Genomic DNA, 27,400 nt, shown 5'->3' on the forward strand with positions numbered 1-27,400 from the left:
CCACCATGGCCAGCAACGACGGACGGTCCCTTGACTCTACCGGTGCTGGCCGGGGCTCTAGGGTCCGGGGGACCACAGGTACCCCCAAGGCTTCTGGAGCCAATGTCGACGACCCCTCCGAGGAGGAGGGGAGGAAGGAGGCAAGGCCGTAAGTTCAATAAGGTCCTGAGTGGCCTCGAAAACCTCCGGCGTAGATGAACGCCGTGACAAGGCGGGCCCGGGGCTCTCCTTTCAGTGCGTGGCCTGCCTCTTCTTTTGCCTAAGAGATGAGTCCGGTACTGGGGTCCGGCTCCGTCGGCGGCCTTCCTGGTGGGGCTGACACTCGGGCGATCTACCCCTGGAGTCCTTCATCCGCTTCGGCGCCAGGGATTGGGACTGGTGCCGCAGTGCCGCCTTCTTCCGCACTTCGGTATGGGAAAGGTCTGAGCGCGAGTCCCGCATCAACGCCGGTGCGCTGTGCACCGAAGCCTCTCTGGAAGACACGGGCTGCAGCGCTGACTCCATCAGGAGCAACTTAAGGTGAGTCTCTCTCTCCCGCTTGGTTCGTGGCTTGAATCCCTTGCAAGTCTTGCAGGCTGTGGTCAGATGAGCTTCCCCCAGACACTCCAGACACTGTTCATGGGGCTCACCCTTGGGCACGGGTTTAGCACACTCCATGCAAGGTTTGAAGCCCTGTGGGCCTGGCATCACCGACCCCCTGCAGGGTTCAAGCACCAACACACTTAACTAATAGGCACTTAACAACTACAACTACTTAAGCTAACTACACTAAAGAACAGCCAACGGGGGAAGAAAAACATGCTGGGATCAGCAGAAGAGAGCAGCTCCAACGACTGTCACGGGAGGTAAGAAGGAACTGAGGAGGGGGAGGGCTGGCAGGGTACTTATGCTGCGCTATAGTGGCACCACTCCAGGGGGCGACCTGCCAGCCCGATGGGTACCGCTGGGGAAAAAAGCTCCGGGGAACTGTGCACAAGGTTCACGTGCACCTACTTCAAATGGACATGAGCAATCACTCGAAGAAGTTAGAAATATGCCCACCTGAATCCTGATCCTGCAAGAGTGTCATGTGGGGAGGCAGGCAGACCCCATGAAGGTCTAAACTAGAACCCAGGCTAGAAGGGGCAGGATGTGGAAACAAAAGGGAAGGCATCCAAATCTTTTTATGTTTACACCAGAACACCCAAATAACCTCATTTAGTGGGACAATTTATGTTGATCACAAAATAATATATCCTATGATTTTTAGACCAAATAATACAAGACTTCACAGCATATTTAAAGGAGGGACGGTTCACTTTGTCCAATGAGGGACAAAGTTATTGTCTAATTAAAAACTCAATAGCTGCACATATAAACCACCCAGTATTCAATAACTGATCAAAACATAGCATTTTAAAAGCCCTACATCTCACTTTCCTCCTGCTCTTCACTCCAAGCTTTTGAACATGTCTGAACTACTGGCAAATAAAATGCCACTATGGGTGCCAGAGAGCAGCCTTCTAGCATTCTGCTAATTACATAGCTCAGAGTTGTACCGTCCATTTACCCCAGTTCCATGGACAATAATCTTTGGTTTTACAATCCAGCTTGTGACTTCTATATCTAAATCTATTCTGAGTGATGCTGGCATTGTAGACTTATGGACCACCTTTTATTGAGTAATTGCCTTTTTGATGCAGAAGTAAAAATCAGTAAAGAAGCATACAAGGTCACAAATACAATACTGTGCAAATGCTTGACAAGGGAGGGTCTTGGTTTACTTGGTCCTGACTCAGCACAGGGGGTTGGACTTGATGATTTCTCAAAGTCTCTTCCTATATTTTTTCAAATATATCAAGGTACAAGGACTTAGCTACCTTCAGGATCGTCTTTGCACCCCTCTGGCACTATTACAACAAAGAGGACCTCTGGGGCCAACAAATCCATCAGCTTCTAGGATTTAGGCCTAGAATGTTCGTATGCAACAGTAAATCCTTCGCTATGCCAGTTTGCAGCATGCTGTTGTAGAACATGTTGGCTACAGCTCTTTTCTACAGGGAAAAACAGCTAAAGGCAATTATTTGAACAATTTTGCAATGCTTTGCTGACCAGCGTCATTTCTCAAGTGTGGGAGGGAAGAGACATTCCAAGGAACAGATGTTTTGGGGAAACAGGAAAGATCAGACAGAAAAAAGATTGATACATTTGTTCATTTGTTGTGTACCTGTAATTCTATGTCCAATCTCATTCCAACTCTTAACCTAAGATTACAGCATTATTTTGCAAAAGTCCTGTAATAGTTTCAAGACTTGAAGCTCTGAAGCTTGACACTAACATTGCAGGGGATGCCCAACAAACTAGTTGTGGAGGAAACTCTAAGGCATTGAGCGGTTGAGAAATGGGGGAAGAGAAGTATGAATGTTGACTTCTCCAATGGGTTGGTTTTGTGCAAGCACATGTGACAAATATACCTTGTTTTATAGGGCTGCTTAGCCATAATACAGAATATGCTTCTGGAATGTCTGCTCTGCTTTTAAATGAGTAAAGTTGATTGTGGATTAAACTACCCACTCAGGACAAACTGCACCTATCTCAGCAAAGATGCCTTAGTGGAGGGTGAATCAAACTACAGAGGCAGTATTGTCCGCATTGAATTAAACCAAGACAGAAGGTTTTAGCTTAAGTGCGAGAAACCCTTCCACCCCCCCCAGTGCTCAGATGCAGTGGATAGGCAGGTGTCGATGTGCTGTCCTGCTCTTTCATGCTTCTGCCTTGTCTTGCTGAATGCAAAGATTAATTTTTTAAAGTCCCTAGCTATTCTGGTTGCTAAGCAGTCTTAGAAGCTCAAACTACAGCTCAGAAATCTGATCTGACCCATTAATCTTAAACTCAGTTGCCACAGCTTTGATGTCGACATTCTGTAGCTCCTTACAGCACACAGGTAAATATGTTCACACTATGCAGCTTTGCCCCATCTGCTGGGAGTGACAAGTCATTTGGGCAACACCAGTAAGTGGATTTGAAGGTGCTGCCAGCTTTCCCCACGCCCAGCCAAGTGTGAGCTAAGCCCAAGGAACCTAGCAGAGCCCAGTGAATCTCTCCCACAAAGGGAGAGAAGCTCAAGCAGTACAGCAGTCTTCATGAGACTCATCAGGGAAAGCCAAGCTAAGATGAAGAGTTTATTTAGATGCCACTGACAGGGAACTCAGCACAAGATGCCCAGAAAGCACAAAGGACTATTTCAAACATCTGCAAAAATCTACTGTGAGCAGTGTCATGTGCCTAAAGTGCGGGAAGGTATCAATAACTTTTTCCCTCCCTCTGCCATGACCCCGATTTCCTTTCAGTGAAAACATGGACTTCCAGTGGTTAATTTTTTTTAAGCTGGAAATGTTTTGCAGGTGAAACACCAGTTATACAAGCAGAACATCATATAGAGATGTTAGTTGCACTATTTTCAGTTGGAAAAACATTTACTTGTAACGATCTTCAGGCCTTGCAATGGACCTTGCAAAACAAACCAGTGACTGCACAGACCACTCAACAGGTATCACAGAGGGAAATGTGTCAGCAGCAGGAATTGCTGTGGAAAATTGTAGGAAGCTGCATGCAATCACCCTCTCTTTCATTCAGCAGGGTCAGACCGAGGTGTTGTAGGAAACAAGAGCTCTGAGCCAAACTGAGATTTGGTTTTTAATACAAACCCCAGTGTCTGGGGTTAGGAGACTGACTTGGGCCCTTTTCTGATAGTAAATGTTGACACTGTTACTCATATCTGAGGCTCATCTATTTACAGCAGCACAGTAGCACTGTAGCACTTGTGTAGTCACTACCTTTGCCAACAGGCAAGTACAGGTACTACACCTGTGCCAGAACTGGTAGATGACCTAACATTGTGTACATAGGGACTTAAGTTGGCACTCAGTAGCATGCATTTTCAAATTGTCCGTGTGTGACATAACTGAGCCAACTTTATTTTCTAGCATAGTCCAGTCTGCCTTCAGAACTTACCCAGAACATTAGAAGAAGAATTCAGTGATCTTGAAAGTTCCACCATCTGAAATGAGACAAAACCAGTTTCCCCAGAACTTGTGATAAATGAGGATTCCATGGCATTCTTCCAAGAGAGGAATATTAGACCCAGAATATAGCTAAAATTTAGGCTTGGATAATTACATTACACTTACATTTCTCCTGTAGCTTCATTTACATACAGTGTTCCTTGCTTTCCACCTCAAAATGTTATTACTCTGTACTGTTATACAGCTAGTGTTGCACTCCCTGGCAGTTGAATTTCAGTGAAGGCTGACGTGATTGCTCTGTATACTTGGTATATTTGTTTGCTTCAATTTTGCAATGCTTTCAAAAGAAAAGAGCTATAAAATATAATATTCTAAAGAGTTTAAATGTTAAAACTAAATCTAATATTTGTCATACTTTCTGAAGATGATCATTTGGGTAAGAGAGGCTAAAGACTGACATAACCCACATTTCCAACAGTACAAATGATTAACAAGACAAATTCACTTTAAATCAAGTTCTGAGTATATCACCAACATTATTTTAAAGGAAGTGTATAGATGTTAGTGAAAGTATGAACAGCTGTGTGTGTGTGTCTATACACACTCACACTATCTGCAAGTGTAAATCATTTTCCCCCACCCTCTAGCCTCAAAACAGTCTGACATGTTATATTTCCATATGTTCATTATAGTATTTCCAGCATTATCCATGATGTGATTTCAATTTTTTTTAATAGAAAGATTTATGTCTGTCATTGGACTCACCCAATTACTTAGATCATTACTACAAAGAGGAAGGTTCCAACACTACAATTAATTAAAGGGAAACATTTCTACTTAGACATTTGAAATGTTTTATTTTAGTCAAAATAATTCAGTAAAGTTAAAAGCAGTTTGGAATAATAACTGTGAAATAACCTAACAGAATATATTAGCCACACACAGATATGCCATACAAACACCACAAGATGAGTTACAGGAAAAATAATACTCATCTCTGATCCCTGTAATAAATCTTGGAAAAAGGCTTCAGAAGTCAGCAGGATGAAGTGTCTTTCAATTAACATTTACTTAATTTATCCAAATTTCCTGCCACTTATGGCCCTGGAATGCTTACAGCGCAGTCAACTACAGGCAGTCTCCGGGTTACGTACAAGATAGGGACTGTAGGTTTGTTCTTAAGTTGAATCTGTATGTAAGTCGGAACTGGCGTCCAGATTCAGCCGCTGCTGAAACTGACCAGCAGCTGACTACAGGAAGCCCGAGGCAGAGTTGCTCTGCCCTGGGCTTCCTGGAATCAGCCGCTGATCAGTTTCAACAGGCTGAATCTGGATGCCAGTTCTTACATACAGATTCAACTTAAGAACCCCAGGCGTCCCCAAGTCAGCTGTTGCTGAAACGGATCAGCGGCTGATTCCAGGAAGCCCGGGGCAGAGCAACTCTACCTCGGGCTTCCTGTAGTCAGCGCATGTCAGTTTCAGCAGCGGCTGACTTGGGGACGCCTGGGGCAGAGCAGCTGGGGTGCTGCTGGGTTGGTCCAGTAGCACTGCTCCTCGGCGGTACTGGACCAACCCAGCAGCACCCCAGCTGCTCTGCTCCAGGCATCCTGATTCAGCTGCTGCTGAAACTGACCAGCAGCGGCTGAATCAGGACTCCTGGGACAGAGCAGCTGGGGTGCTGCCGGGTTGGTCCAGTAGCGCCCAGAGCGGCGCTGTGGGACCAACCGGCAGCGCCCCAGCTGCTCTACCACAGGTGTCCGGAGAAAAGCCTGGTCTGCTGGGGGGGGGGGGGGGGGGGGGAGGCGTACTAGCTGTGTCGTTCCCCCCCCCCCCCAGCAGACCAGGGAGACGCGGGCGGCGGACCAAGACACACCGTGGTCCCGCTGCCCGGGTCCTCTGCGGCTTTGCTCCGTGTCTCCCTGGTCTGCTGGATCCGTGTAACTCGGGGACTGCCTGTATATGAAATTCACAGTAACATTCAAATCTGGTCAGTAAAACACGTGCAAAGGTAAAAAAAAAACAAAACAGAAAACAAAAGCAAACAAGATTTGTGTTTACCTGAGGCTGTTTAAGTGCATCCTCCTTACTAACAGGAGGAACAGACTCCTGCCACCTTTCTCTGCATGAGCCATTCTTTGCCAGACTCTCTTAGGTTTATTGTGTACCCATACCCTCCAAAGAGGTGACTTAAAATTTAATTGCTTAAAATAAAAAATCCCAAAGTGTTGTTAGGAGTGTGTTTACCATAATTTGAGAACTATGTTTTTCATTAAACCTGAAACCGCATTCCTCCATCAAATTTATCTTATTCACAACAAGAAATAAACACAGAAAGCTAGAATTTTTTTAATCATTTGATACCCAGTATAGTATACCAAGAATCATTGCCATAAATAGTCAGGATGGAAACAACAAAAATAGAGCCTTTCAGCTTGAAATGAACTGCAGACTTCACCATCTCATTTCTTCATGTTCTTTGAGCCACATCAACTAATTGCCAGCGAACATATCTGACTAGAAAACAGTGTCTGTTGAATTCAAGTCTCCATTCAATTGTTAAGCCAGGAATGAAACTTTCATTAGAAATCTTCTCTGTACATGCACCTGAATATGGCAGTCCTGAACTTTTCACTGGGAACTTGCACAGTGGGCAGTTAAATTAAAATGGAATTCCAGACTATAAAATCTTTATTTACAGAAAACAAATGGAAGTCTACTTAAAAAACCCAACTCCTCTGCCCCCACACAAACAAAAATGCAAGCAACTGAAGCAGGAAGCCAAATACATAGAAAGCCCAGAGTAAATGTTCACAAACAAGAATTAGAGGGATGAAAGGAGGGGCAAAGAGAAGACACCATTTGTCACTTGAAGTAATCTAACTAGAGACCCATTACAATGTCAAAAAGAGGAAAGAACTTACTCATTACTGTCCTTTCCCCACCCCTATTCAATGAAGACATTTTAACTCTCATAGCTGAAGGTGTTTAACTCAATATGTCTTTTTCCCAAGGTCTTCCATCAAGTACTCCACAGACCCAATTAAACTGTCAACTAGTGGTATGTGTGTATGGGAACAATTCTCAGATTTTGTATTAACATCAATCCAGGACCTGCCTAACCTTTAGCTCCCCACATTTGTGCAAGTCTCCACATCAACTATAGCAAATCCCAGGGACATACAAGGAACTGATCTACTCCTTGGTTACCTGAGGAGCTATTCTATGTAACAAAGAAGAATGCTCTGCAAACACCCCAATCCTACTCCTATTTAACAAGAGTTTTGCCATCAGTTTTGAGTAGAAGCATGACTTGGCCAACTGCTCAAACATTCAAATACCATCCATCCAAAATGAATGCTAAGGGAGTAGAAAGGGACAGTTAATTAGGTGCTCAATCTCATTTCACCTAGCTCAGGGGTTTTCAGACTGGGTTTTGGGACTGTTTAGGGGGCTGCAAAGTTACTACATGGAATGGAAGTCCATAAATGGTCAGCCTCATCCCAAACCCTACTTTGTCTCAAGCATCTGTAATGGTATTAAATATATTTAAAAAGTGTTTTTAATTTATAAGGATCACACTCAGATGTGAAAGGAATAACCAGAACCAAAGTCTGAAAGCCACCAACTAGCTCAATTGGCAATTTCCAATTGTAACTGTATTCTAATATCTACTTACAAACAAGTAGATATAATCTGAACTAAAATATTCTCGGTGGGTCCATGCCTTCAAAACCTGAATAATTCTAAAGTCTTCTCTTCCAGAGCGTGTTAAAACAGTTAACTATTTGGAGATTTACCATTCTGTCCATGGGGCAGTAGCTTCAATGCTCCTGCCTTTTATCTACCAAAAGGGTTTTTGGGGGACAGCAGTGATCAGTGGTTTTCCTCTCAAGGCCTCTCCACCTCCCAGTCCAGTTTTTATTCAAGTATTGCAACCCACCCATAGCCTCTGTTGCAGCACTTTCCTCCTGGCTCCTCTGTTCCTTTTTGGGATGACAGGGTAGCCTAAAATCCACAGTATAAAATCCAAAGCGTGCTGCAGCTGTGACTTGGGATAAACTCCCTTGGTACTTATCTCAAGTCAGACAAGCATGGAGCATCCCCAATCTACCAGAGCTGCTGAATCTACTGTGGGACTATAGACCAGCTGTTTCTGGGCAGGGCAGAACTGAGAGGGGCTGCGAAGATGAAAAGGACAACGTAGCGAACTGACTAGGGTAAGTCCTAAGGACACCTGAAGAACAAGGAGGTGAAACTTGCAGGGTGTCATATCTCCTCTCCAGGCTTAAAATGAGTCCCGAGGAACCTGGGAAATACAGCAGGGCTCAAACTGCTCTCTCCTCCTTCCCAACTTGGACTGGACGCTGGAAGCATTTCCCCTGCTGGGGAATGCAACTCAGTAGGCAAGGACTCAGAGAGCTTATAAGAGAACTTCAGATCCGTGGGAAAGCTAACTGCAAAAGGCCTCATCGAAGCTATGATGAAGCTAGACTAGAGAAAACTTAGCCAAAGTGTCTCCCCCTCCCCAAAGAAATGTTCCCTTAGTACGTATGTTTATGTGGTAAAGAAAGGCAATCAGATCTCATTTTCTATTACAGGATGCATAATCAACTTAAATGAATATTTTCGTAATCCCGTTTTACAGCAAATCAGACATATTATACAATATGTAAAAAAGTATTTAATGCCCACACACAGATAGTTGCTAGCTAAAATAAATTAGAAATGTAAGAGGAAGTCCAATTAGAATCCTGCATGAAACTGCTGTGCATAGAACAAGGTTAAGTTGTGTTGCCCTCTGGAAAAGCGTTAAGAGGAAGAAAAAAATGTTCTGCTCTCTGGAACAAATAGTAGTGGTTAGCTTGATTCTCCCTCCGCCCCCCATTCAAAGTGTCATTTTGCTTATACTTTGAATTCATTAACTGGCAGAATTAGGTAGAAAGACACTGCTTGGAACTGTCAATTTTGCCATGTGGTTCCTCTCTTTCTGCAGCAAGTACTTCATAAAGATTACAGCTAGCCTCTGCAACTGCTGAACTTCGTTGTTTACATCAGGTAGGTAAGATTTAGAGGAGTGCAGAAGATGTCCATGTTTCATAATTAAGAAATCTGGAAGTGTCCATCTCGATTAAAGGATTAGCATTTTTGGTGAGTGGAGAAAATCCAGTTTGTGTTCCAAGTTTAAGATTTTATCACAGACTATTATGAGACATTGGTCCTTGATGTTAGCCTCCTCGCATAAGCGGATGAGTGTTGCTGGTTTCACCTTGATGACTAAAACCACTAACTAGCCAGATGAATTTGCAAAGGGGTCTGGACATCACTGATGTTTTCAGAAAATGGGGGAGAGGGAGCGGGCTGAACAAAAATTCTTGCCTTTGGTATTATGGTTTCTTAGTAACTGTCTTTTCTTACAATCTAGTGTCACTTTCGACTTCAAGCCATAAGTGTAATGGAAAATAAGAATGTTTCACTGTCTTCAGGACAGCAGACAGCTAGAACCAATGTAAAATGAGACACCAACTACAGTGGCTTTACCCTGGTACCTCGTTGGAGCCTCTGTGCAAATATCAGGCCTGCATTTTATCAGTGTTAGTACTGAAAGTGGGTTGCCATGACCACCCTGGATTCTCAACTGCTGAAACCTCTTTTGAAAAAGCCACAAGCAATCAGAGCTCAGCAGGAAGGAAAAATTTACACCCTCAGTTATGCCTATTAGACATGGCTGTCACTACCTTCAGAGAAACACAGGGTAGTTGTTGATTCCCTGCCTCCATGACACACTAGACCATACCTGTGACTTTTTATTAAATAGGATCACATCGCATCTTGAACTTTACATATTTATGTCCTCTCCCTGTGGAAACTGAATAATAAATATTACTTGGAAGGTTTAGGTGAATGAATGTGAAAATCAAAAGTTTAGCGGAATCAATTAAAATCCAATCAAGTTGATCACTGCTGCACTAAAAAGGTCAAGTGCTGGATTCATTGAACTATATCTGGTGTAGCAGGCAGGCAGACGAACAGATTTAGAGTTTAGTCTTAGTCTCTGCCAAGATTAAAATCCTCAGGGAAGTGCTGTTGAAACTGCAGTTTGGTTTGTTCTTTGTAAACACTGTGGTTTGCCCATGAAGCCCAATCCAGTTATCTGGATTGTGAAATCCTTTAGACTGGAATTTGTACTGTCCACACACAGTTAGAGGACTGGGGCTCAAATATTTATTCTTCTGAGATTCCTTGCAGCTCCTCCATCTCTCTCTTGATTTTTTCATCCTGAGAAAGTGAAGAAAGAAATGATAAACACCACAATTGCTAGTGAGTTTAATCCAGGCCCATTTACAAAATTAAAGGTTACTCACTTGGATCCATTTTCTTCTCCAATCCTACACTTTTTTAAAATAAGCTTCGCATATCCCTCCTCCTATCTGATACACCTGTTTATAGTTTTTTTAAAAAAAATTATATTAAGGTTTTCCACATAGTATGATGAAGTCTTCCTTTTTATTTCTTTTTCACTTCTGAAAGCAAAAATTGTGAAACAGGAACTCTGGGGTTCTAATCTTGGCTTTCATGCAGACTCTTTGTTGAACCAAACCTTTTAATCTTTTTGCCTCTGTTTTTTCATTAGCATGTTCAAGTTTCCTATCTACCGTACAGAGGTGAAGAGAATTAATGCATGCAATTACATTAAAAACTGAAGTCACTATATAAATATTATCTGCACTGCCTTACTGAACCCTCATTTTCCTGTTCGAGACATGCTGCTCTTTTCTCTAGGCCAGATTAAAAAAAAAAAAAAAGAAAGTAAGTGCTCATGAGTCCTTGATTTTGTCTCTTTCTTGAAACCTCACAGCTTTTTTTAAATTTGATTCCTCTCATATACTACTCATTCTTTTAGAACAATCTCCTGTTTCCAGTTAACAAATGTCTCTGCCTAGCTCTGGCAAAAGCTTTTCCAAACCAGTTTGAGCTGAGGAAGCTACTCATTTGGCTGAATATGTTGGTGATTTCCTGTTCACATACTGCAATTCTTCAGTTTGATACCCTGTTTTTTTTTTTTGCTTTGACAAAATTTAGGAGCTCAGTACCTGCATGCAATAACGGATAATGCTCTGGAGATGGCAGCACTGTCAAGTCGGCATGTTGCAGATGGTTGATTAAGACTCCCTGTCTACCTGCAGCCTGAACTCTAGCACAATAATCTGGCTACAGCAATGCCATCTAAAATACAGATTTTAAAATACTTCTTGTAACAAAACTGCATACTTCTATAATACTGCCTTATACATCAGAGTTTATTATATAGCATGAAGGATTAAGATCTAGCAGTCTTGTCTGGATTAGTTTACTTGTAAATTTGATAATTATGAAGAAAACATCTCAAATAATTTGGTGGGCTCCTGATCAGTTCTGGCCTAACAAAAATAAACTAGCAAAACCCACTCCATGATCAACAGCTCCAGGTTACAGTAGAAACTTATTGTCAGACCAGTGCAAGAGAGGGTATTAGTCTACCAGTTCAATTTAATCTGCTGTCTTAACTACATATCAATTCAAGTGATACTTAAAGTGTGGTTATAATCATAAAATTATTTAAAATAAAGCAACATGTTACTCACATCTGTTTTTGTTGTATCCAGTCATATCTGCGACTATGTCTATACTACAGGGTTTTTGCGCAAAATCCCACAGAGCATCCACACCTGAAGCACATTTTTGCGCAAGAACATTTACAGTAAAATGGCAGAACACAGGGCTTTTTGTGGTGTAAGTATACCTCTTTCTACAATGAATAACTCCTTTTTGTGCAAGAGTTCTTGTGCGAAAAGGTGTGTGTGGATGCTCAACAGGGGTTTCTTGTGGAACAAAAGCCTATCAGAAAAAGCACAGATGCTCTGATGGCCATTCTGTGAATGGCAATCAGAACTTTCTTGCGCAAGAGTGTCCATGCAATGTGGACGCTCTCTTGTGCAAAAGCATATCGCTTTTGCGATGCGCGTTTGCAGTGTGGACGTGATTTTGTGCAAGAAGCTTTTTGCGGAAGAGATCTTCTGCAAAAAGCTTCTTGCACAAAACCCCTGGGCTACGTCTACAGTGGCCCCTTTTCCGGAAGGGGCATGTAAATTTCACGAGTCGTCGTAGGGAAATCCGCGGGGGATTTAAATATCCCCCGCGGCATTTAAATAAAAATGTCCGCCGCTTTTTTCCGGCTTTTAAAAAAGCCGGAAAAGAGCGTCTAGACTGGCCCCGATCCTCCGGAAAAAGTGCCCTTGAAGTAAGAATAAGAGCCTCCGGAAAAGGGCACTTTTTCCGGAGGATCGGGGCCAGTCTAGACGCTCTTTTCCGGCTTTTTTAAAAGCCGGAAAAAAGCGGCGGACATTTTTATTTAAATGCCGCGGGGGATATTTAAATCCCCCGCGGATTTCCCTACGACGACTCGTGAAATTTACATGCCCCTTCCGGAAAAGGGGCCAGTGTAGACGTAGCCCTGCAGTGTAGACAAAGCCTGCTTTACTAATAAAAAACACATTTTTATGGCTGTTAGCACTGCAAAGCCAACAGGACTATAGGAAGGTAAGATGGATTCTATTCTATTTGTGCATCATCAAAACAATTACAGCAAGATATTGCAAATGGAATAAATAACGATACAATAAAGAGAAAAAAAATCTCCATCTTTTGAATTCCTAATTTGAACAATAGGCTCTAGGGATTAAAAAACAAAACAAAAACCCTTGCAACCTGGAAAGAGTCATATGGTAAACATTAAACAGGGAGCTCCACCATGTTATTCCCAAAGTCCATTTTTCAGAGAAGGCTGAGAAACAGTTATAAATACCTGATTTCAAAAAAAATGGTGTGATATATATATCCTACTACACCACATGCTAAATTTAAAAGATACAGATGTCTTCCTGTGCCTGAGGTATTTAACATTCTATATGTCACATAATATTAATAGTCATGGAAGCTTAACTAAAGTTACTAAGCTGTATTTCAATTTTTAAATTTTTTTTAGGCCAACTGTTCTTCCTGCATTTTTAAAAATTTGCTACAGCTAGTAGGGCAGCCATACTTGGAAACAGTAGCAACTGCTCAATGGCTTTCATTATGGTGCTTGATCACTTGTGTCATTCTGAAATGTCATGCAATGAAAAAGCAAGTATCTATGCAAAGGAGTGGATAATTATAAAGTGATAAGATAGAACATCTTCGAAGGTGAAGACAAAAGGAACAAGCTTAGAGACCTTTCTCCCAACTCTCCAGATCAGGGTTGAGCTATGAGGAAGTTCGTACTATCTTTGCTGTATCTTTTAGTGAATTTCAGTCTCCATGACTCTTAATCCACCACACCTCTTACTGGCAGTAAATTCACAGAACAATGTAAAAAACTTTGTGAACTACAGGGTGTGAAGTTTTAGCATAGATTAAAGTTTATCATACACTTAGATAAGAAGAGCTGATAGATAGGCTAAGATATACACTTGTTCAAACCCCACTGAAATCCAGTTGGATACTATAAAATAAGTAACTAGCCCCCAGATGATTGTAAGATATAAGCTGATTTTAATGGGAATTAATCTTAACATTTTGAAGGTTTAAGCAAAACAAGATATCCACATAAACACTTGGCTATTATATTAACTGACTTGGTTCTCTCAGAAAATTGCCGAATAACTAATTTTACCAGATTTCACAGCGGGATGGAACATTTATTCAATATCACTCATCTGCTCCCAGAGATCACGTTAATAGAAAAGTCCATATATGGATCTAAAGTTAAATTTTAAAGGGTATGTGTTACATTTTTGAGAATCAATGACAAAGAGCAGAGATTGCTACCTCATTTGTGATAACTGGCAGCTCTGAAGCCAAATTCATCCAGTGAACAGCTGCAGAATTATTCCCTACGTCTCTGTAGCACTGTAAAGAAAAACAGCAACAATAGTGAGAAGTGTCAAGAAACAGGAAAAATAGATGGCCGTCAGCAATTCTTTAGGACCGGAGAAGCCAGCATGTAATTAATGGAAAGGGCTCTTTTCACCTTTTAAACTCCTATATATTGGGCAATCTCAGGGCTCTGCCATTTTTTCCTGTAAATCCCCTTCATGCAAAGCGCTATAAACAATACAATGACACAAAACAATATTTGTTTTAGAGGTGGTTTTACAGTACCTTATTCCTCCCCCAACATGAGCACCATTTCCCTGAGCTTGTTATTTGGAAAAACAGCATCTATTTTTCTCACTATTCCTGAAGTCACTTACATAGCCAGTGTGCAGTATGGACTCCCATACTTGCAGAGTAAGAGTGTCATTTTATCAAGTGCCTTTGTCTTCAACAGCCCAGAAAGGAGTCTCAAATCCAAATCCAGGTTGACACCTATTTTCAAATTTGACTTAAAATTAAACAGACTTTCTAAACCCCATACACCTACCTCCAAAGCACTAAAAACAATTATGCCATTGGCATAAGCAGGCCCAAATTTTCTTAAAATGAACTCTCACCCTGTCTAAGCAAGTGGAACAACTCCTTCCAATGATGACTACAAGAGAAGCCATGTTCTGGAACCTCTACTTGAAGGAGCAATCTGAAATTAAATTCTGCCATAGAGCCCTAGAAGTATTGTAGTACTCTAATTCAGTTTACAATATTTTAGAGACACTTCGGGTAATTTTAATATGTAAAAAAACCACAATTAATATATAATTCTTTTTGATTTTAGTTCTCAGTTAAGTTAAAGGGTTTTTACACTGCCCCATAATCTTCATTTTTTCTTGTGCTACATATTTGTGCCCATAACCCTGAACTGCCTTGTAGAAATTGCCATGAAGGAAAGCTTGAGGCTTTGACAGCTGCATAGGAACATTTGAACTTTTAGTTCCCAGAGAATCATGGGAGGCAGTTTGGAATTGTGGGATATCCAGGTTCTCTAGAGAGGTTGTTGTTACAAGTGATCAACAGTGAAAGTTAACAAAAAGTTAGTTAAGTTTCAAGAGTCTGAAAATGGAGTTCAATGCAACTTGGATGGTGAATTGCTCTGGCTTGACAAGAATGGACTATGCTTTAATCTTTCTTTCACTGTGCTACGTTAAAGACGTCCAATGCTGTGTTCCAGATGCCTAATAAATCCTAATCTGTTTAAAAACTCTACTTGGGTGTCACTGTAAGTATTTGCTGAAGCACATCCATCCATCCATCCATCCATCCATCCATCCATCCATCCATCCATCCATCCATCCATCCCCGAAGACTGAACAAATCTGCACCAGGAGTATACCTCAGGCCTTGTCTATGCTACAGATAGCAGGGCTGACAGTCACTGCAGACCCCAGGGCAAGATGTGGGGCAGAGGGGGCTTGGCTCCATGCCCCAGAAAAGTCGAGGCAGAAGGTAACCCTTAGCTGAAAGGTCCAGCTGCAGCCAGGCTCCTGGCAGCGAGATCAACAAGGAGCCAACAGCCTAGGGTCTCAGCCATCCACCACCTCCACTTCTCTTCCTAAGTTGGTGGAAGTGCTCCTGGTGAAGATGCACACCGCTGACAGAAGGGAGGGTAGTGTAGACATGAAAAATGGCAGTAATTAATGGGTGGTGGTAGGTTGACATTTTGCAGTGTAGACATGCCCTCAGTTGGATTCACCGAACAGCGCTCATAGCGTGAAACAGAAATGCTGGAAGCCAGAGGTTCAATCTAGGAAGCAGAGAGATTGCAGGGCCTATCCTTAAGGAAATGTGAAAACTCCTTAAATTCTGGCACTCTGAAGAGTTTCCTCCAAGAGGCTTTTTATATGCTGGGGCATAGTGCAGATCTGGTGAATCTGTGACAGAAGGTTACAATTTAACCACATGAAAGCCCTAAATGAGAAATTCTACCATAACTCTTAACATGTTAGCTGTATAATAAAATAAGCATAGCATTTTCTAATTACGGGACTGTACAAAAGTTGCTAATCCCTTCTACGGTGTGGCAAAAGTAAGGTGGTGATTTTTTTATTCTTCAGTGGAGCATGCAGGAAAGATAAGGATTTTGAATATTCACAGATACGGGTTGGGTGTGTCAACAAATGGAAAAATACCTACAACAACTTTCACTGTAGTAAATACTAAAAGGATTTAGAAACTGAAGGTGATACGCATTTGTGGGTGGAAAAAGTAATCTATTGGGATACATCATTTCCATTCCTACAGAGGCACAGACAAAGACAAGGTTATGTCAAAGGCAGAACTATGGGAGATGCAAGGGCCTCTAAGCACCTATTAACTACCTTCCTGGTTTAAGATCACGTTCCAGGTTTCATAAAATAGGCTTTTCTTGTCAAATAAACTCCTCACCTAGTTTAAATGTTAATAAATTCCAGGCTGGGAAGAGAAATAGGCACGCTACCCAGTTAAAATTTACATTCTTTGGGAATTGGGAATACATTGATTTCACAGAGAATGAATATAGCTACACTTTGCTACACCCACTCTGGCAGTTGTTACTAAAGCTGTTTGGGCTTTAAATATTTCCTTGACTCCAACAGGAGAACAAAGGAACTAAGCAGCAGTTTGAGCATTTAAAAAGGTCAAAAACAATTATTTCCCTCAACACAAAACAATAACAATCAGCATCTGCTTCAGGACAACACATTCATGATCTGTTTAATCACTGCCATCAGTGCTAGCAAAAAAGAGAGTCAAACTGGTTATTTCACTCTTTCCCTCTCTGCTTGCCACACAGCTTAAATGTGAGAAGTAACAGATTATGCAGCTCAGAAGTTAACAATGTTACTTTATGCTGAATGTTATCGGTTAAAAATTAACCCTGGGTGCCCCTTGAAAGATCATCTATAATAAATGCACCATATTAACTTGTAAGTGACTATATTTATATGCAACACTTTGCATTTCTACAGCATCTATCATCCACAGTCCTCCAAATGTTTTACATATATGCCATGCTGTGCAAAGGTATGGACTAAAGCAAACAAAATTAACTGCCTTAGCACAAGAAACAGCTTGTTACCTTAGCAATGTATACCCTTCCTGCTTTGGAAAATCCTGGACTCAGCTCTTCAGCCTATAAAGGAAGAAGGTTTGGGAGGGGGGCAGGGGGGCGGGAAGAAGAGAGCAGGGAGAGAATTCATTAGGATTTCACATGGAGCCAATTTTATTACAACTCAAACAAAAAATGTTGCCTAACACAGGAGCCTGAGTTACACCCAGTTTGTGCATCAATTTAACTTGTCTGTTTAGAAACAGATGGAGTTAAAATCAGCACAATACCTACTAGAGTATTTTATATCAATTTAGTTTAATTCGGAATAATTGAGACCTTGGATTTCCACAAAGTGCCTGAAATTTAATAAGCAATGTTTATGTCCTACTCTAGTATTACACATAAAAACTACATTTAAAAGAACAATAAAGTTGCAAATTCATGCACTCAGAAGTTAGGAAATGCCAAAATTAAGATTGCTTGTGGAAGCCTACATTGTCCTCCTTGTGTTTAAATATTACAAAAATCAAATACACTTTTTTGATTCTGCATCAAATCTGTTTCCTCCTCCCTAACTTCTAGATTCACTTTTTCCTTCTCCCCTGCCACCCTCCAATTCTAGTCTCCATCCCACAGGCTCATGGTTCCAAACTATCTACCAGAAGTGGTCCCCAACCTTGTGGGGCTGCCGCGCACCCGGGGCCGGCGACGCGCATGCATCCGGGGCGGGGGCCGCGCATGCGCCGCGCGCCCAGGGCTCAAGAATGGCTTGGGCCGGCCCTTATCACTCGGCGGGCACACAAGTGCCCCAGCAGGTGCCATGGCACCTGCGGGCACCGCGTTGGGGACCACTGTAACAGTTACTCTACCAGCTCAAGCCCTTGTCCCCTCTTCATTCAAATTAGGCAGCCTCCTCCATGCTGCTTACACTGGGGAGCAAGGAAGGAACAATGATGACTATGAAAGCACAAAAGTCTGTCTTGCTCAGTTCTTGGGTCTGGAACTAGAACTGACCTAGCCTGCAGTAGCTTAGATCTGCAACTGAAGGAAAATTCCTACTTAGCCCTAAGCTGAAACAACTTCAGTGTGGGGGGTGGAATCTCAAGTTTTTAGCTGTGAAGATCCTATAAGTTTAAGACGGTGTAAAACTGATTTTTCAAAGGTTTATAACATAAAATTGGACAGATTATTATACGGATAGCGCAAAAAAAACAAACAAACAAAAATACATCACTGACATCAATGCCACCCACTGCCACATATCAGTTCCCTGTTCCAAAACATGGGGTTATGAGAGCTTAACATACACAAAAAAGCCGGTCTTGTTAAAAAATGAGCAAATACATTTCCCTAGCCTTGTCCTCAGAAATTAATAGACCGTAGTTGGATGACAAAAAAAAAGCCTCTTGCTGAGGCAGACATCCAGTTTGAAAAATTTCAGCCTGAAAAGTTACAGTCCAACAGTTATAAGCAAAGGAAAAACAGGATCTCATAATATGAAGAGATGGGCAACCTTAATAAAAGGCAGTCCTGCAAGCTCCACCTTTAAACTGTAAAATCATCAGTTTATGCATTTCTGAAACATACTTCTTCAGAGCATTCCAAAGCGCTACACAGCAGAACAGTCAAAATCAGGATAATGTTTAACCAGTTCATATTATACAGTCTCCAGCAACATTTAAGTATTAGAGCCATACATTTAATGATTTCCTTACCCCCCAGATTTTAGTACCTTTAAGAAGTTCTGCAGAGCATCAAGGACAGTGGCTGTAGGGGGTGTTTCATATAAAGCAGAAGCAGCCTTTCTTTCAAGCCATCCCAGATTAGAGATCTGCATATACACAGTAACATGAAACTATCAGCAAGGAAGTCAGTAGCCAGCATGCATCAGAAGGGATTCACACAGTATATGCAAAGTAGAGAGAGAGACATGGTCTAATTTACAGTATCTGCAGCAACCTAGCAGACACATACAAAGCCTTTTTGTTAACACCAGCTGACCCTGCCCACGTACACAAATCAATCTATCCGCAGAACTTGCATTCCTTCCCCACTGTCTCCACTACGACATATGCTGTAAATCACATTTTACAGTTCTGGCTGGTTAACAGTGACACATATAAGGCGCTGAATAAAATGTGTTTCCACAACTGTATTTTAAGGCTAAAACACAAGATTGTTTAAAGTCTGTTTAAAATCCTTATTATAACTACATCTGTTTCTGAAGACTCACCTATACATCAGAGCAGATCCATGTTATTAATAAACTAGGCAAATTCAACTTAGATGGGGCTACCATAAGGTAGGTGCATAACTGGCTGGATAACCGTACTCAGAGTAGTTATTAACGATTCACAATCCTGCTGGAAAGATATAACTAGTGGGGTTCCACAGGGGTCTGTTTTGGGACCGGCTCTGTTCAATATCTTCATCAACGATTTAAATATTGGCAGAGAAAGTACGCTTATTAAGTTTGCAGATGATACCAAGCTGGGAGAGGTTGCGACTGCTCTGGAGGATAGGGTCATAATTCAAAATGATCTGAGGTAAACCAGATGAAGTTTAATAAAGACAAACGCAAAGTGCTCCACTTAGGAAGGAACAATCAGTTTCATACATACAGAATGGGAAGCGACTGTCTAGGAAGGAGTACGGCAGAAAGGGATCTAGGGGTTATAGTGGACCACAAGCTGAATATGAGTCAGCAGTGTGATGCTGTTGCAAAAAAAAAAAAAAAAAAAAAAAAAAAAAACATGATTCTAGGATGCATTAACAGGTGTGTTGTGAGCAAAATACGAGAAGTCATTCTTCTGCTCTACTCTGCGCTGGTTAGGCCTCAGTTGGAGTATTGTGTCCAGTTCTGGGCACCGCATTTCAAGAAAGATGTGGAGAAATTGGAGAGGGTCCAGAAAAGAGCAACAAGAATGATTAAAGGTCTAGAGAACATGACCTGTGAAGGAAGGCTGAAAGAATTGCGTTTGTTTAGTTTAGAAAAGAGAAGACTGAGGGGGGACATGATAGCAGTTTTCAGGTATCTAAAAGGGTGTCATAAGGAGGAGGGAGAAAACTTGTTCATCTTGGCCTCTGAGGACAGAACAAGAAGCAATGGGCTTAAACTGCAGCAAGGGAGGTTTAGGCTGGACATTAGGAAAAAGTTCCTAACTGTCAGGGTAGTCAAACACTGGAATAAATTTCCCAGGGAGGTTGTGGAATCTCCATCTGTGGAGATATTTAAGAGTAGGTTAGATAAATGTCTATCAGAGATGGTCTAAACAGTATTTGGCCCTGCTATGAGGGAAGGGGACTGGACTCTATGACCTCTCTAGGTCTCTTCCAGTCCTAGTATTCTATGATTCTAGGATTATGATTCTCCCTTTCCAAAAAGAAAAAAATTAGGGGGTTAAGTCTTGTACCAGAGTACAAGACTGTAAGTATGCCCTTACCATACACACACTGTCCTCATGGAAGATAAGCACAAGTTTTCACGCCCTCTGCAAAGCAGGCAACACTATAGTTCTAATACATACTCCATGAAATCTCATTCTCCTACTCCTGTTATCCACATGAAATAAGCATCTAGCATCCATATAACTCTCCACAATAATTCTATACAACAAGGACTTGCCAATTCTGAAAACATCTTGGCTATGTCTGGACTACAGGGTTTTTCCGAAAAAAAGTGGCCTTTTTTCGAAAAAAACTTCCCTTGCGTCTAGACTGCCACCACTTTCTTTCAAAATGAAATTGAAAGAACGTGGCATTTTTTTCGACAGTGGTAAACCTCATTTTACAAGGAAGAACTCCTTTTTTCGAAAGAGCTCTTTCTAAAAGAGGTGTTCTTGAATGCAAACAGGGCTTTTTTTGAAAGAGAGCATCCAGATTGCCTGGGTGCTCTTTCAAAAAAGAGGATGGCTTTTTCAAAAAAAGTGGCGGCTGTCACTCAGACTTTAAGGTCAGAAGAGACCACCATCATCATCTAGTCTGACCCCCTGCACAATGCCGGCCACAGAATCTTACCCACCCACTCCTAGAACAATCCTCTCACCTATATCTCAGATATTGAAGCCTCAGATATTGAAGATAATGATGGTTTAAAGACCCCAAGATACAGAGAATCCTCCAGCATGTAATCTGTGCCCCATGGTACAGAGGAAGGCGAAAAACCTCCAGGGCCTCTGTCAATCTACCCTGGAGGAAAATTCCTTCCCGACCCCAAATACGGCGATCAGCTGAGCATGTGGGCAAGACTCACCAACTAGACACCCAGGAAAAAGTTCTCTACAGTAACTCCTATTATCCCACCATTGGCCTATTTACCACTGATAGTGAAAGGTCAATTAGTTGCCAAGATCATGTTATCCCATCAAACCATCCCTTTCATAAATCCATGTAGCTTAATCTTGAAGCCAGATAGGTTTTTGCCCCCACTACTTCTGTTGGAAGGCTGTTCCAGAACTTCACTCCTCTAATGGTAAGAAACCTTCATCTAATTTCAAGTCTAAACTTCCTGGTAGCCACCTTATATCCATTTGTTCTTGTGTCCACATTGATATTGAGCTTAAATAATTCCTCTCCCTCCCCAGTATTTATCCCTCTAATATATTTGGAGAGAGCAATCATGTCTCCCCTCAGCATTCTTTTGGTTAAGGTAAACAAGCCAAGCTCCTTGAGTCTCCTTTCATAAGACAGGTTTTCCATTCCTCGGATCATCCTAGTGGCCCTTCTTTGTACCTGTTCCAGTTTGGATTCATCCTCCTTAAACATGGGAGACCAGAACTGCACACAGTATTCCAAATGAGGTCTCACCAACGCCTTGTATAACGGCACTAACACCTCCTTATCCCTACTGGAAATATCTCGCCTAATGCATCCCTAGACCGTATTAGCCTTTTTCACGGCCATGTCACATTGGCGGCTCATAGTCATCCTGCGATCAACCAGGACTCCGAGGTCCTTCTCCTCTTCCGTTACTTCCAACTGATGTGTCCCCAGCTTATAACTAAAATTCTTGTTATTAATCCCTAAATGCATAACCTTACACTTCTCACTATTAAATTTCATCCTATTGATATTAGTCCAATTTACAAGATCATCTAGATCTTCCTGTATGATATCCCAATCCTTTACTAAATTGGCAATACCTCCCAACTTTGTGTCATCCACAAACTTTATCAGCACACTCCCACTTTTGCTGCCTAGGTCAGTAATACAAAGATTAAATAAGATTGGTCCCAAAACTGATCCATGAGGAACTCCGCTAGTAACCTCCCTCCAACCTGACAGTTCACTTTTCAGTATGACCCGCTGTAGTCTCCCCTTTAACCAGTTGCTTATCCACCTCTCAATTTTCATATTGATCCCCATCTTTTCCATTTTAACCAATAATTCCCCATGTGGTACTGTATCAAATGCCTTACTGAAATCGAGGTAGAAAGCTATTTACCTGGTAACACCATCTTCCCAGAAGATAGTAAGACTTGGGATCATCTGGTTTCAGGGCAATTGCTTTATCAAGATGTTCCTAAAGAAAAGCAGAGCCAAGACATAGAATTAACTTAGGATAAAATCAGCGTATAGGGTCACCAGATGATTGCAAAAAAATACTGGACGCACTCGATCTCAAATGGGGGTGGGGACTGGTTGGGAGGGGAACAGGGCTGGCCGGGAGGAGGTCAGGGGGAGCGGTGCTGGCAAGGGAAGATGGGAAGCAGGGAAGAACGGCTGGCAGGAAGCAGGGCTGGCCGGGAGGGGGTTGGAGGGAGCAGGGCTGGCTGGGAGGGAGTCAGGGGGTGGAACTGGCCAGAGGGAAGCAGGGCTGGCTGGGAGGGGGTTGGGGAAGCAGGGTTGGCCCTGGCACACACACATCCCGGGGTGCTGGTCCCGGCGGGGGGCACAGGCGAGTCCAGACCTAGGGATTCCATCCTGCCCCGGCCCCACCCCCTCCTCTCTTCTGCGTAGTTGCGTACTGCCTGGCTGGTAGGCACGCTCATGCAGCGTGAGCGTGTCTACCAGCCAGGCAGTACGCAACTACGTACTGATACTCATGATAATAATAAAACTTAATTAGAAAATACCAGACATTTATACGTCTGGCATTTTCTCAATTTGTTTCCTGAACAGAAAGCTCAAATATCAGACTGTCCAGTTCAAAACCGGGCACCTGGCAACTCTATCCGCGTAGTCCATAAACAGATTTATTATGGGGGAAAAGGCTAGTGATACAAGTGCCATTGCAGTATAAAAATCATGGCGAGAAAAGTTCTAACAGTTGAACCTCTCTAGTCCAGCACCAAACCAGAGAATTTGCTGAACCATGGCAGGTCAATATTGCCTAACAGCATTACCAACACTTCCGCTAATTATTAGGCTCTTAGAAGACACTTAGATAAATGAGAACTAAACACAGAATACTGAGAGCTAGGACCAATCACTATAAACAAACTTCACAGGACCAAGGGAAACTTGGTCACACTCATGATAGGTGGACACACATCTAACTGAAATCATGCCAGACCCTGGGTGCTGCTGGATCAGAGTTCAATCTGTATTTAAGTAGGTCTATCAAGTGATTAAAAAAAATTAATCATGTGATTAATCACGATAGAAATGTAGCCGTGTTAGTATGGTGTAGCTGAAACAAAAAACAGGACTATGTAGCACTTTAATCATTAATCATATGATTATTTGCCAAGTTAAATAATAGAATACCATTTATTTAAATATTTTGGATGTTTTCTACTTTTCCAATATTTTTATTTCCATTACAACAGAATATGAAGTGTACAGTTCTCACTTTATTTTTTACTACAAATATTTGCATTTAAAAACTAGCATTTTTCAATTCCCTCATTACAATTACTGCAGTGCAATCTCTATCACGAAAGTTGAACTTATACATGTAGATTTACAAAAAAATAACTGCATTAGAAAATACAACAATGCAAAACGTTTCAGCCTACAAATTCACTCAGTCCTAATTCTACGTCCACTTACACAAAAGTTTATTTTCTGCAAATGTAAACAAGCTGCCTGCCCCTCTTATCCACAATGTCATCTAAAAGCGAAAACAAGTGTTTTCATGGCACTGTTGTAGCCAGCATTGTAAAACATTTACATGCCAGATGTGCTGAAGATTTGCATGTCCATTTATGCTTCAATCGCTATTTCATCAGACATATCCCATGCTGGTGAAGGGTACTGCTAGATAAGGATTCAAAACAGTCCTGACCAATGCATGTTCAGTTTCATCATCTAAGTCAGATGCCACCAGCAAAAGGTTTTCTTTTTTTGTTTGCTAAGGTTCTGTTAGGGTCAAGTGTGGGGGACCCCATGGCTCCGAAGGCGGCCTGAGGAATTAGCCACAGCGGCAGGAAGCAGAGCAACCAGCCCACTTCACTCAGCCTGTTTCCAGCTATGTAACTTCACTTCCTGCTGCCTCCCAGTGAGCTCCCCAAGCAACAGATACAGGGAATTTGTGGGGACCAGGCACAGGGCTAGCCCATACTCACTGGCAGTAATCCATGTAATCCCCCTTTTCTGCAGAACTGATGCTTAACCAATTGGTCCCCAATAGGGATGTGAATGGTTAATAGGTTAATGCGCTAATGGGTAATACTTACTGGTTTCAGTTAACCCTAGGGTCTGGAGCAGCTTCCCACCTGCCCCAGGCAGGGCACAGCTCCAGTCCTGGGAGGCCCCCAATACAGGCAGGGACTGCTTCAGCCAGCTAATGAGAACAACCCCTGTCCATGGCAGGTCCGGTCTACTCCCCTGCTCCCAGAGCAGGGGCAGGAGAAGGGGAATGTCAGAGACCAATACAGCAGTACACAGACAATCAAGTCCCCTATGAGAACCAGGGCCTGTCATATGGAAGCTTCTGTTAGTTGTCTGAAGAAAACTTCATTTGCCTCATCCACCTGATATGGTGGTCTATAGCAGACACCCACCACCACATCACCTTTGTGGCTCCCATCTCTAAACTTAACCCAAAGATTGTCAAACAGGCTTTTCTCCCATTTTACATTGTTTTGGTTTTGAATGCAGTTAAGCAACAATCTATATTTGTAAGTTGCATATTAAAGAGATTGCACTATAGTACATATGAGAAATTGAAAAATTCTGTTTATCATTTTTACAGCTCAGTTATTTGTAATTATAATATATAGTAAGCACCGTACACTTTATATTCTGTATTATAACTGAAAATGTAGAAAAGCATCTAAAATATATAACACATTTCCTATTATTTAGCAGTGTGATTAATACTGCGAGTAATCATGACTAATTTCTGAGTTAATCACAAGTTAACTGTGATTGACAGTCCTAATTTTAAGTAAATATAGACAATGTAAAAAATGCAGTTCACACCCTTCAAAACTGAAGTTAAGTATCATCTACCATCACAGGCATCAGCAATGCAGGCTTCCTCCAGTCTGCCAACATCTCTTAGCCTTGACAAAGGGGCTGCTAGTAAAAGTGAAAGGATATTCCTTTTTCCATACCCATTCAATCCTTAACTTCTTCACAAAGTGGTGGCAGTATGGAGATTTTGCAGAGTAAGAACTGGACTGGCACAACTCACTCATTTCACACAGACCAACTCTGAGACTAGACTATTGTCATTTTCTTCCACAATTCAGGCCACCTTACCTTTTGAATCCCTTCATTGGATTCTTATCATTTTTAGCACATAATTCTAAACCAGTATTTCTTGCTTTCCACTCTAGAAACAAGCAATGAAGAACTCACACCCATGAAGCAACTGCTTTTTACTCACCTTAAAAACATAGCCAGCTTGAATACGCTTCTGAATACTTTCATGTTCTGCTAACTGGCCACAAAGAATAGCATACCTATATAGAAAACAAACTCACTGTAAGAAGTCACATTGTTACAATTCCCAATGATGGTTTACACTTCCATGTGCAGCTTACTTCCAAAGATCTTCAAAGGCTTTCCAAACATCAGTTAACACGTTTTCCCGGTTCAAAAATAAAGGCATGAGAGAAGCAGTGACTTGTCCCAGGTGTGCAAACTCAATAGAACAGTGACTAAATCTCAGAAGTTCTGACTTGAGTCCCCTTCTCAATCACCACACAACATTTTTTCCTCTATGCAAGAAAGAATAGCATATTTATTTTGTTAGGATTGAAAGTTTTATCCTTTTTATATTTGTATTTTTAGGTTTAATAATGTAGCAATGTAAGGTAACATATTATTACATTTAAATTAAGCCCTTTAGTAAAAAATATATATATTTAAAGCTTAGTAAGTAAAGAGACGGGATCTCGTATTGTGTCTATGTCAATAAGATTAGAAGAGTGTTGAAGGCCCGAGCCTTCAGTGTGAATTGTTTTAATTACAAAATTTGGTAAGGTAATTTACTGTGCTGTTTGTAACTCTGTATAAGATTGTTTGTATGAATGAGATACGGTGTGAAGGTCATCCTTGGAGCCAGATGGTCAAGAGAGAAGGGGGAGAATGTGGGGTGAAGACAATATGTAAAAGACAGACTGAGAAGAAACATATTGGCGTAAGAAAAACCATCAGTGCGTACCCACAGTCAAGAATTGATGGCTCTAAAGGTGAAGGGCGGGCACCCCTGAGAACAACTGATTAAATCCAGGACAGGATGAGCCTTCAAGATAGGTTCGGGAACGATTGACATCAACAAGATAACATTCTGGTCACAGGCTGACAGAGTGGAATCCATTGATTTCAAAAGAGAAAAGGATTATAAAAGCAGGGTGCTTTGCTATGGAACTTTAGGTTTGTCTCGACACTAACTCCAGAAGAGCATCGGATCAATCGACCGACAAAAGCCCTGCTCTCCCTCTGTGTTCAATCTAGCTGGCCACTAGACTGATACTGGTAACTAAAACATCGTCTGGCAGGAGAGGGAGAGGGTGTGGGTGTGGGTGTGGGTGGTTGAAAAGCATATGCAACTGTTATATTCTCAATAAATGCGGCATACTGCCTTTTCCCCTATAAAAGATCTCGTGTGCTTCATTTAAGCAGATAATTTTACAACATTCTCCCTCTTCCCTTGTCAAGTAAACAGTGTCAAAACACTGACACTGGGGCACTGAAGAATAAACAGCAACATTAATGCATTATTAGATGGAGGTCTTTCTTTATGCACTAGTAAAGATGTGGCACTTGCTTGAGGAGATATGGAATCCTATTTTGAGTACAAATGTATTGTTTAAGTTTTCCCATCTCCCTCACCCCAAGATCACCTCCAAACCTGGAAAACAACAAAAACAGCAAGCATTTTCAATGATCCAAACTCAGTAGCTAATAGATGACATTAAGCCATTAAGTTTATGCTCCATTAAAAATCTAGTAATTTTAGATTCCACTTAAAAAACAAACAAAAGACATGGAAACAAGATTATAACTTCACTGGCAGCCAT

The 27,400-nt window shown here is 41.7% G+C and overlaps 1 protein-coding gene across 5 annotated transcripts in view; it reads right to left on the reverse strand.

The window, feature by feature from the left end:
* Positions 1–8,588: 8,588 nt before the first annotated feature.
* Positions 8,589–27,400, reverse strand: part of RMDN3 (regulator of microtubule dynamics 3) — an 84,242-nt gene continuing 65,430 nt past the window's right edge. For all 5 annotated transcript variants that reach the window (XM_075927105.1, XM_014576311.3, XM_075927106.1 and 2 more), the window contains 6 exons: positions 25,762–25,837; positions 22,429–22,506; positions 18,718–18,816; positions 17,013–17,066; positions 13,850–13,930; positions 8,589–10,279 (listed from right to left, as the gene is read on the reverse strand). In XM_075927105.1, the coding sequence (XP_075783220.1) occupies positions 10,226–10,279; positions 13,850–13,930; positions 17,013–17,066; positions 18,718–18,816; positions 22,429–22,506; positions 25,762–25,837 (442 nt within the window). In that variant the 3' untranslated portion in view covers positions 8,589–10,225. The remainder of the gene's footprint in view (positions 10,280–13,849; positions 13,931–17,012; positions 17,067–18,717; positions 18,817–22,428; positions 22,507–25,761; positions 25,838–27,400) is intronic.

Source organism: Pelodiscus sinensis, chromosome 4 (genome assembly GCF_049634645.1).
Source record: "Pelodiscus sinensis isolate JC-2024 chromosome 4, ASM4963464v1, whole genome shotgun sequence".
NCBI lineage: Eukaryota > Metazoa > Chordata > Testudines > Trionychidae > Pelodiscus > Pelodiscus sinensis.